This window comes from Drosophila melanogaster, chromosome 2R (genome assembly GCF_000001215.4).
Source record: "Drosophila melanogaster chromosome 2R".
NCBI classification, from domain to species: domain Eukaryota; kingdom Metazoa; phylum Arthropoda; class Insecta; order Diptera; family Drosophilidae; genus Drosophila; species Drosophila melanogaster.
The window spans coordinates 21,470,389-21,481,876 of NT_033778.4; the positions used below are offsets into that span (position 1 = coordinate 21,470,389).

Genomic DNA, 11,488 nt, shown 5'->3' on the forward strand with positions numbered 1-11,488 from the left:
GCAGCGCGCCCAGTGCAAAAAAAAACCAAAAAGAAAAAAAAGGAAAAAGAATGAGGAAAATTGTGTGAGCCAGGGCAAAAGCAAACAACATTTGAAAAATATTACGAGTATTTGCATATGAAACAGCAAGCAGGTTGAGGGGTAAAAAACGCCGCAGGCTTTTTAAAGGGAGCAAAATACACGGAAAGAAACGTTTAAGTATAAGCTTCAAGTCCAGATGTTAGTCCTTCATAAGGAGCTACCTATTCCAATCAAGAGGATACTCATTAAATGGCCAAGATATCTTATCTTTTTATCATTACCTTCGGTTACATTTTTGTTTTTACTAGTACTCAATGGTTTTTTGCAGTGCACTTAAGAGAAGTAAGGATAGGGAGCTAGCGTCATCCACGCAGCTCATCGTGTGGCAAAGCCAAAGCAAAATACCAAACGCTGGGTCTCCACCCCACCAGCTACCCAACCATTCGCCACCCACTTACTCCCACAAACTCCTCTCGTCCACGCAACCAGCGTAAAATTCAAAGCAAGGCGGCAACTCTGGCAAGAAAAAGAACAAAATCTTGCTCCTATTTCGGGCGTAAATGAAAATGCAAATTTACTTTGAGCCGGGTGTCGCCAGCGGGATATCTACAAGGTACATCATATAATAAACTTTTTTGCAGGCCACCAAAAGTTGATTAGCCAAGGCCAAAGTCAAATATACATGAAATTGGCAGACATAGAAGCATGCAAATCATTTATGTCGCAGGTTTCTTGGAATAATATAATTATTCTTTTGACATTAGACAAATTTCCTAGAATATCTCATCAAAAATGGTAGTCAGATTATAAATAACACATTAAGAAAATCATAGGAAAATGCAATAGAGAAACCGATTGTCAATGTAACTACATTACAAAATAATGCTATCAGTTGATCATTCTTATTTAAGCAATCAAACATACTTAAGCATAAGTTATCTTCCTTTTTAATCTCGAAACCACGAATATTTTTGCAAGTTAGCATTTCCGAGTTCCAAGCACCGAATGTTGCTAATCAGCAATTGATTTGCATTAGTCATTATATTACATACACAACTAAGTGATCTATGGATCAGTTTTAGTGAGTCATCAGCAATCGGATAGACGATACCCAAATGCCAACACCACTTGATATTTGCATACGTGACCCAATCGATGAAAATCGTGGGGCAAGAGGAGAGGCAAACGGAAGGGGCACAGAGAAAGCAGGCAACAAATGCGATTAAACTTAAATTAAAATATGACAAATAAGCATAATTTAATGGCTCGCACACTGATGTAACGCTCGTTGATAACAATTAAAGCGTCAATGTCGAGGGCAAAAACAACAAAACAGCACCAAAAACCAAAAACCAAAAATGGCCAGCAAACAGTAGTGGCCAAAAGTCAAAGGCATGAATTATGCATGCAGTTTTTCAGCGGATTTGCTTAAATTTTAATGGCCAACATCAGCCGCAAATACCGTGAAATAATAGAACATTTTTAGAAAATTTGCGCTGACCTAACATTAAAAAACACATTCATGGGTTCCACAAATAATTTATGCGATTTTATTAAATTATTTAACGTTGGCCGTAACAAATATTTACAATTGATCGAAAAGCAAACGTCAGCCTAGCGAAATATAATGCATAATTTAGTTTGTAAATGTTGTTATTATTCACGAATTTTCAGCTAACAATCTAATTAGCTTGTGATGGAAATAGGAGTGTATATTGATTAATTTCCATTGAATTAAATTTGAAATATTTTTTCCCAATGTTTCACAAGCTAATTTGATTTGCCTTGCGATTGAGTAGTCATGAATTAGTATAATCTTCGCAGAAATATGTATTTTATTACGAGGAATGTCTGTATGTTCTCTGGTGCAAATCATTTTCACTGCTGCCATATTTTTTATATTGTCCAATGACCTGCGAAATGCGAAACATTTGCCGGCTATCAGTTGCTATATGGCTCTGATGCTCCCCAACATTTGAGCACTTGAAACTTGAGTCGTGTCAATAAACCCAAAAAGCCAAAAATCAAAGAGCAGCCAAACGGAGCAAAACACAGCAGCTGTCAGAAGTGAAAAGGGGAGTTTAGTTTCGTAGGGGGAGGGGGGGAGGGGCAGTTGAGTTTTCGCAAACTTTTTGGGGAACTGCAATCTGTTGCCGCAACTTCAGTTGCAACTTGCCCGCTTTTCGGAGTGTAACGAGTTTTAGGTTTCCCCCAACGTTCCTGAGTCGATCCGTCCAATGACAATGGCACTTTGGGAGGACTCCAAATGCCGGGAATGCCCCAGAAATTGAATCAGAAAAAGACCAAAGGCCAAAAGCAACCATTTAATATTGCCCCCAGTAACTATATGATTGTATAGAAATTTTTTTTTTATAAAATAAAAAAACAGGGAAAGTCCCAGTGTTGGCAAATTCTGCAGAATTGAATGCACCTCATATCAATTTTGCTTCATTCTTGCTATCAATTAAAGTTCATATTCGTGGAATCTGTCGCACAAATAGCAATGAGATCATTTAAATGAAATAAACACCATTACCTATAATTTGGAATTTAATCGCCAGGCGAGTTCAACTGACCTCAGTCCGGGGATTATCGTAGATCAGTCACATCGGAACGCGATTCGTTCTTTGTTCCAGCGATTATTTACGACTCTGTATAATAGCATTTTCCTTATCAAATCGGAAACTGGCAGAAGAAAAAAAAAAACAGATTCACTGCGAACTGAGAGTGGGCGTCAACTCTGGCCAAGGTGAGATTATTAATCTTATGGCTGATGTGCGCCCGGAAAATAGCTCGAGATATTTGCGCGATATTATTCACATATTTTCAAAACACTTAATTACCAAAAATTTTTCCAAAAATAAGCCAATAATAAAAATTTTACGGCTCGAAAGCTAGAGCTTAAATTGTATAATTGCGTTTGAAATTTGGCTGGAAAGAGGTGTATAAATTTTCGTGAAATATATTTTCCTGCCCAGGCGTATAAACAAATCTGCTTTTGTGTTTGTTTCTGCCGCTTTTCCCCCCACTCCCCTTTCCCTACCGCACGATTACCGTGCTGCGGTGTGTGTGTGCAAGAATTTGCGTCGGTTTTTGTGGCCATTGCGTGGGCGTTCCAAAACACACAATAGGGTTGTAAAATTGCTCCAAAAGCTAGCAAACTTTGTGGAAAAACTATTCGAAGCTCTAATACCCCTAAAATAAATTCATAATTATTTAATTCTAGTGAAGTTTATAATACTTACATATTTAACAGTCGGTTATATGTACATATGCATATATTTATAAAAAATCCTACATAAACACAATTCTTTGGAAAAATGTATCTGATGACAAAACTGTATCGACGAGAGTATTTCAAAGATACTACATACATAGGGGTAAAAGGTGAGAGTTTTCGTTTTGGAAAGGGAACTGAAAACAGAAATCGAACAGTCGGCTGGAATGTGTGCAAGTCCATTGAAAACTCATCGACAACATCAAACAAACAACAATAAAAGCGGAAAAGCCCAACGAAAAACGCATAATTATGAAAGTATGCGAAGCGCGTGGGCGAACGGGTTGATGAAGATGGCGGTGCAAGGCGGAGGTGAAAGATATGAAGAGGCGGCAGAATAGGGGGCGGGGCAGCTACTAACTGGGCTCAGTTGTCATTTGACTTTTGCGCGGGGGCGGTTAACTCTTTTTCAAGCGCTTTTCTGTCGGCTTTTCCGTGTTAATGATATGCAAACAAACACAGAAAAAAAGGAAACTCAAAACGCACAGGGAAAAGTCAAAGGCAACAACAAACTAGACAGGAAGTACGCGCAATATACAAAAACACAGTTGCGAATAAGGGGGAGAAAGGGAGAATCCGAGAGGAAGCTAAAGAAATCAACAGAATATTTTGCGCGCGATTTGCGTCAATGAAAATTGAAATGGCAAACGGAAAAAAAGGGGAGACGAGGTGGGGATAAAGTACGGCAGTAGGCGCAATCGGTATTGGCACGTCCTCCATGTTATTTTTCGCAATTAAAATCGGGGGAAAATATTCCGCACGGGGGTGGGGCCCCAAATAAACAAAACTCAACTGCGAATTATCAAAACGTTGAGTGCGCCACATGACCCCATCGAAAAATAAAAAATCTATCTTTAGTAATCTGATAATACCCTAACCAAACAACTCGTATCTAAAATAAACTCTACGAACCCAAAGTTTTGGATAGTATATGATGAGTTAATGCTGAATTTAATTTTATGTACTTTTAGCACTATTATATAATAAATATATGCATATTTTAGGACATCCTGAAGAAACAGCACCCCCCAAATGTAATACCCTTTCATAAACAACAAGAACACAAGAATGAAGAGGAAGCGCAACTAAATCAGCAACAGTGGGACACACAAAGAGGCCAATAAAAATGAAAACAAAATTGTAAAATCCAATAAAACAGCACACGCACATTACAGCGCGGAAGAGGTGTGCGTAAGAGGAGATGGGCGGAGAAGAAGACACAGAGGAAGAGTTGAGCTAAGAGTGGGAGTAGATGGCAAGAAGCAGATTCCACCGTACGCACATACATATGTATGTACACGTTGTTCGTCAGTAAACCGCAAAACGAGACAAGACGAAGTCGAACATATGAAACAACAAACGCAACAACAAAAGCAACAGCACAAAAACAACAATGAAAAGCGGCAACTACGCATGTTTATTGACATTGCCTTACACTACCCATCTCTTTCTGTGTCTCAGTTGAACCTCTCGTTCACTCTCTTGCACTCTCTCTTTCTTTCACACAGAACATGGGGCGGTTGCTGTTGTTGTTGCTGTCGCCTGCCGGCCTATGTATGTATGTATGTATTCATTAATGAGACGGTGTCTGTGTGTTTGCGCTGTTTACCTCAGCAGACATGCAACATACAATCAAACATACATACAGACAGACATACCAACAAACGCCGCATCAGCAGAAACTGAAATCTCGAAATCATACGGGCCAAGAAACCCAAAGAGACGGAAACTCAGCCAACGACCAAAGACCCAGCCCAAAAGACTCGAGACGAGGTCGCGAGAGTCCCCTTCCGAAACCGAAACACTGGCCTACAGGGGGTCCGGTCCGTTTCGAGCCGAGAATCCCCTATAATGGCACTCGTAATTAAGGGATCCATCAGTCACTCTCTGAAAACCTGTCCAAGACGCTCTCTCGTGTTTGCTTTTCAATGACTAAATCGCACTTAATTGGTAATTGCTTTTAAACTCCAATCACCTTAAAGAAAATTTGTTTTAATATTTATTGTCAAACTAACAAAAGGCTTATATAATTTCACTAAAATCCCTTTAAATTTATTATAAATTTCAGATGTAACCTGATGTTTAAACACATTTTTTGGTAAACCAATTTGGCCGCCAATTATAAACAATACACCCAACCTGATAAGATAACATCCATTCCCACCTAATTTGTTGCACAGTGTAGACAAACTTCACTGGCGGAGTTTTCGAACTCCGTACGTTTTTGTATTCTGTCTCTTCTTCTTCAAAGTTGTCTGCTGCCTACACACACACGCACGCACTCACACATACTTTTACATGCCGCCAGCGCACAAACATTTTTTATGCTGGTTTCTACTTCTTCTTTGACTTTTCGCTTCATTTACAATTTACAACGAATTCTCTTTCCCTCTCTTTGCACTTTGCTCTTATTTGGAGGCTCTCTTTTATTTTGGTTTATGTAGCAAATGTTTGTGCTTGTGATTTATTTGCGCTAAGCCAAAGGTTGTTATTTTAATTAAATTGTATTTTTGATCAAGTGATAGCGAAAAAATGCTGGAAATTTATTCAAAATGTTTTTGTTACAACAAAATTACAAGTGCTTCCCCTCTCTTTCGCTATGTTTTTACCACTCTCTTGTGTATCTCTCTCTCTCTTTTCCACATGATCTTGTTTGCCTGCCTTAATTGGCAACTGACGCAGATTACTTGTGGGGATTTTCAATTGAACTTAGATTACCGCAATTAATCTGCTGCTTATGAGCTCATGTGACATTTAATAAAAAATATTTAAAATGACATTATTCGTTATATACGATAACTTTTTGACATTGTCACCAAGTCGCCATTTGATAATTGCATTGTTTATATGCCCGTTACTGGTGGATTGAAGGGTATACTACATTCGTTGAATAGTATGTAACGATTATAAGAACTCTGTATGCATATAAATCTAGCGCTTTACTACCTGAGTGACCGGTATAGTCGATTGTTATTGAACAACTCACAGCCGATACATATTTTCCACTCAACATACAACATATTGGGATAAATGATTACAACTTTAAGGGTATCTAAACTTCGTTTTTTGCCTCTTCGTGTAAACATAATTTACAGAAAGGTGAGACACGACAAAAGGCGAAAAGGTGGGAGGAGGAATAGAAAGAGACGCAGCGAGCAATTGCAAGTGCATAACAACAACAACATGAGACTTGAATGCTGATGCAAAGGCAAATGAAAAAAGACACACGTGAATAATAATTGAAAAAAATGTAAACCGCATATGGTGGAAACCAGGGGAAGCGAGAGGGGTTGATAATGAACATATGGGCAAGGTAATGAACAAAGATTGAATGAAATGAATGAGTGGAGGAGAAGTAAACTGGTATGTGTACGGAAAATAAATCGTAATTTGAATAAAATTGTGGGATGGGCTTCTAAGCAAGAATCAAAGCCAAATAATAATATAGATTTTAAAAGATTATATAATCTAAGAAATAAAAATGTAAATATTTAAGGATAAACAATTTAAAGAAATATGCAAATAAAGAATCTTTGCGTTTCAGCAACTTTAATGATTCAACTTGGATTCAGAGCAACGATCAAATCTGCAACTCAAATAAAACCTTAAAAAAATCTTTTATTCAAATTTCCTTCACCATCTACAGCGGACAAAAATCGGAATTTGATTACCCAGTTCAAGGAAGTGTTTGTTGTTTAGGTAGCCAGATCCACAGAATCGATCGAATGGAAAACCCAATATCGGCAGAACCTTATCGCTGTCTGTCGCCGTCTGGCAATGTGAATCGGTATTCCAAGAAAGGAAAATAAACACAAACAGCAGGCAGTTGGTAGGGATGCGGAAAACGGGAGGGAGCAATGCAAAAGGAGGCGTGGTACATTGGGTTTCCACACCTTTGAGGTGAGAGGATGCAACCGAGTGTTATCCCTTACTAACTTCCACACTTAATTACAGTTACATTCAAAAAAATGCTACTACCTTTATATCCTAATTGTTATATTAAAATGTTTAAAAAAAAAAAATTAAAATGTTTTTACGCTCGTATTAAGGGACATTAGGATATGGCCATAGATAATGGATTTATGCCAACTTTGTAAATGAGGCAACAGCTAGCAACGGAAAATAGATAGTGTGGCACTTGCAGCAGTCACAACCATTAAACTTGCACCCTCTTTCCGGTGAAGTTATAGCCATCTCTCGCCGTGCTGCTCATCAATTTTCCGGGCACGTTCTCAAAATGTTTTCGACGACAGGGAAAGGAGCTACGAAGGAGCCGAGGAGGGGGGCATAACCACGAATGCCAATTTTGGCAAAAACAAGTGACAAACACCAAAAACAGGACACAAGATGGAAGGAACGGCAAAAACAAGATTACAGACTGCTTTAGATGGGTGAGAGGGGCGGGCGGGCGTTTGCGAAGGGGTAAAAGGCCATCGCACTATTTATGTGCAAGTAGTGTGTGTAGAAATTTTTCGGGCCAATAAGTCACACACCAATAAAGGCAAACAAACCAACAGGCAAGCGAACAAACAAACAAACAAACAGGCAGTGAAAGAGGCAAACACAGCCATCGAAATTGGCAATAGCCGGATGCTTTTGTTGGCAACAGACGATGCCAAAGATCATCGTGACCAGTAGCAGAAGTTGTATCAAAAACTGGCCCAGAACCCAGGCCCAAATCAAGAAGTGCTTTCCAGTGATGAGCTGTGGAAAATGCAACTGTAAACTCTTTGCGGAAAATGAAGAAAACTGGCTGTTAAATTTTTACCGTATCTCAATAGAACTTCTAATTTCGGATAATTAACTAACAAGAAAGCACGGAATGTAATAAATGTGCTAAATTACATAAAATACTTGGTGAAGATAAGAAGGAGACATTAATATTGCCCTTTGGGCTTGCGGCCTGATTCATTAGCTGGTTTTATTATCAGCCAATAAATCTTAATGTGAGTAATTGCGCTAGATAACAAGAAAAGCTGATAAGTAATCCAACTCAAGTCTTCAAATTAGTTTTTAGAATTTAAGTGAAATTATGCAGTTTAAATCCAACTTTTGCCTTCACTAATACATAAATGTCAACTTGGCAATTGTTTTAAGCAATTTACACAACTTGCCCATTAATTTAACCGGTTTTGCTAAGTTAACACCCTTTAAAAGCAGAGTTTACAATCGGTAAATCTAAATTAAACTACTCAATTAATGACAAAAATACTGTGTGATGAGTGGAAAACACCAAAGAGGCCAGTTTCGAATCTGTAAACAATTTTCAAAACAGCACATTCAGACACCAAATGATCTCATTGGGCAGAGCAGGTGATTAAAGAAAGCACGAGAGACGAATAGAAAGGAATTCGTCGGAAATTGAATCATCTCTATATCTCCGAGTAGCATTCCCCATATGAACGTGGCGGCATATCTGTTTCTGTGGCGGCACTCATCTCTCATCGCTAATGGGTAACAGTCGACAACATCGATGGATGGCTGGATGCGATGCGTTGGAGTCGATGACCATTTCGGATTTGCAGCCTTATTTGACCAGCAGCCGCCTCGTCCTCTATATCGATATCTATATCTATGTATAACTATCTATATATATATATTGCACAGTGCCGATGTCTGTGCGTCTAGTTCACTGCCATATTTATGCGTTCGCAATGCAGACGTTTTTAATGTCTTTTCTACAAGAAGCCAAGGAGTGGAGCAATGGAGCCAGAAGCTTACGGCTTACATTCATCGGGACATGGAGGCCTTTCCTCTTCATTATCTGCAGCCACAAATTGCATTCAGTGCAATGCCTTGGAGATTGACCATGCCCATGCCCGTTGCCCGTCAAGCCTCTGCCACATGGTACATGGGTATATGACACATGTATCCACCTTGGGGCTGCCGAATTTTGCATGATAAGTGCAACAACAAGAACAACAAGAACAACAGAAACAGCATTGGACAACCGCAAACCGCAAAAACAACTGAAGTGAACAAGAAATCGAACCGAACTTGGAGTTCCGAACCCTCTCAAGGTGGCGAAAATTGGGAGTTCGGATTGCTGATTGAATCTGCCTCGATTTAATTGGTAAGCAGTTACAAGCAGCAATGGGCTTACGCAACTATGCTTTTGAAAGGGGCCACTTAAATGCTCCACTTTGTGCCCAAACTGGTGGGCATGTGTATGTCGTTACAAAAGGATAGCAATGTCTAATAATGACCCATTCGTAATTAATCAAGCTGTGTGACGTATTAATATGAATAAGCATTCAATGGCCATTAAAGCCACATTAATATTATCACAAAGTCGGCTAAATTTCGGTTGGCCAGGTAAACTTGAAGTTGGCCATTGATTTTGGCTTATCTCAACGTAAACTAATAACATTTGGTAGTTTCGGGTGTAATTTTTGAGATCTTACCTGATCTTGAGCGTGGGTGGCGGCTACCAGAACTCCGATGAGAATTGCGACTAGCAATAGCGGCTCTACGGAAATCTTCTGCTTTGGCTTCATTTTCCCCGTTGGTTTCTTCTGCGGTTGCTGTTGTTGTGATTTCAGCTAATGGCTTCCAGTTTTGTTTATTGATTTAAAGATTAGAACTGGCGGCGGCACACATATATAAATATATATATTGAGCTATATATATTTCTTGCAGCTTTTTAAACTGGTTTCACACTAGAAGAACGCTGTTTAAATACACACATGAAACTATGATTATTATGATTATTTATTTTCCAGACACACACTATTCCCGATGTGTTATCAATCGAATTGCAAAACAAAAGAGATAGCGTTGGTTGGAGAGACAGGGTATTAATTAAGCATTACACACTGTAAAATTAACAACAATTTATCGTATGCGCGCGCGGCTAAAATCAAAGAAAGGAAGTAGAAGAGCGGGGGTAATAAACAAAACGTTTACGCAGAGAGAAAAACACAAAAATAAAGAGGAGACAACAGCGCAACTACTGTGTGTATTGGTGTGTGTGTGGGTGTTTTAATCGAATTCGATTTTTGTAATTTATAATTTTAAAAACATAAAATTTAACAAATTTTTCGTATAATACACTGTATTTTCCTTTTGTTTTTCTGTTTTTCCCTTTGAATCCAGAGATTTTTCAACGAAAAAAAACACGACCGCCCACCACTACAACTACACCATACGCATTCGTATTCGCTCTCCGTCTCCTCTCGCGCCCTCTCTTTCCCACTAACGCCGCTATGGCGGCTTCTTTATGTGTCTCTTTTCTCCTCTGCTTCGCCTGCCTCTTCTTTTCGTATCTTTCTGCCCGTTGTTTTGCTGCGTTTATTTTCGTTGCATTTATTTTTGCTATTTTGCGCACCTTTTCCTCTCCGTATTTACAAAATTGCACTCGCGATTCTTTTCGGGGATGTACAAATTTCTTTACACTCGAGTGCCGACCAAACAACAGACACGAAATCGCGCTAAAATCCGGACGTAACCGTGCCTTCTTCGCTCCGTAAAATTTTTTCGAATGACTTGGCCAATGTTACCAGATGCAGAAACGACTCAATTATCCAAGCTGTGCATTTCCTAAAAAATACCAATTCTTATGCTTAGCTGGGTGATGACTTAAATAGACACTCCGAAACGCGTACTCATTTAAAATTTATATATTTCTGTTACAATTTCGCGATTAAAAATGTTACTTTAACATCTTGAATTTTTTTGGTTTTATTCTTATGTTACTGTTTGTTTACATGATTTGCTTAAGATATTATTATAGAATTATTAAATGTTTGATAGGCAAATAATAATTCAATCAAATATAATTAACATTTTGAATTCATTTAAATCGGCAAGATTTCATATTTAAATGCTTATAGTATTTTTCTTGAGCTAAGCTGCGGTTACACTGATTTACACTGTTTCGGTTGCTCGTACGTTCACTGTTATTCTGTGATACTGTTAGTTCAGTTGTACAACCCAACATTTTTTTAAAAACACAGACTGGCGGCTAAAATTTCCCAGACCCAATGTTAATAGATTTGTTTGAATTCATACGCATTAATATTGAACAATTGAAGCATTCATATTCGTGTAGGACCCGACAGCTTTTACCTATTATTATTTTCAAATTTGAAAAGGTGTTACGGTTTATGTTAACATTGTAACAGTAACAGATTATAGAGAAAGATAGAACGAGATAGCATCATAAAATACTAAATGAGAAAGGTGCTAATT

General features: G+C 38.5%; 1 protein-coding gene across 7 annotated transcripts in view; it reads right to left on the reverse strand.

Annotated features, from left to right (window-relative positions):
* Positions 1-10,788, reverse strand: part of Sdc (Syndecan) — an 88,775-nt gene extending 77,987 nt beyond the window's left edge. For 6 of the 7 annotated variants that reach the window (NM_166450.3, NM_001144257.4, NM_001369961.1 and 3 more), the window contains exons 1-2: positions 10,626-10,788; positions 9,703-9,968 (exon numbers count right to left, since the gene is read on the reverse strand). In NM_166450.3, the coding sequence (NP_726072.2) occupies positions 9,703-9,795 (93 nt within the window). In that variant the 5' untranslated portion in view covers positions 9,796-9,968; positions 10,626-10,788. Of the gene's footprint in view, positions 1-9,702; positions 9,991-10,625 lie in introns of all 7 variants that reach the window. The other variant, NM_166449.5, reaches the window with a different exon arrangement.
* Positions 10,789-11,488: the final 700 nt, after the last annotated feature.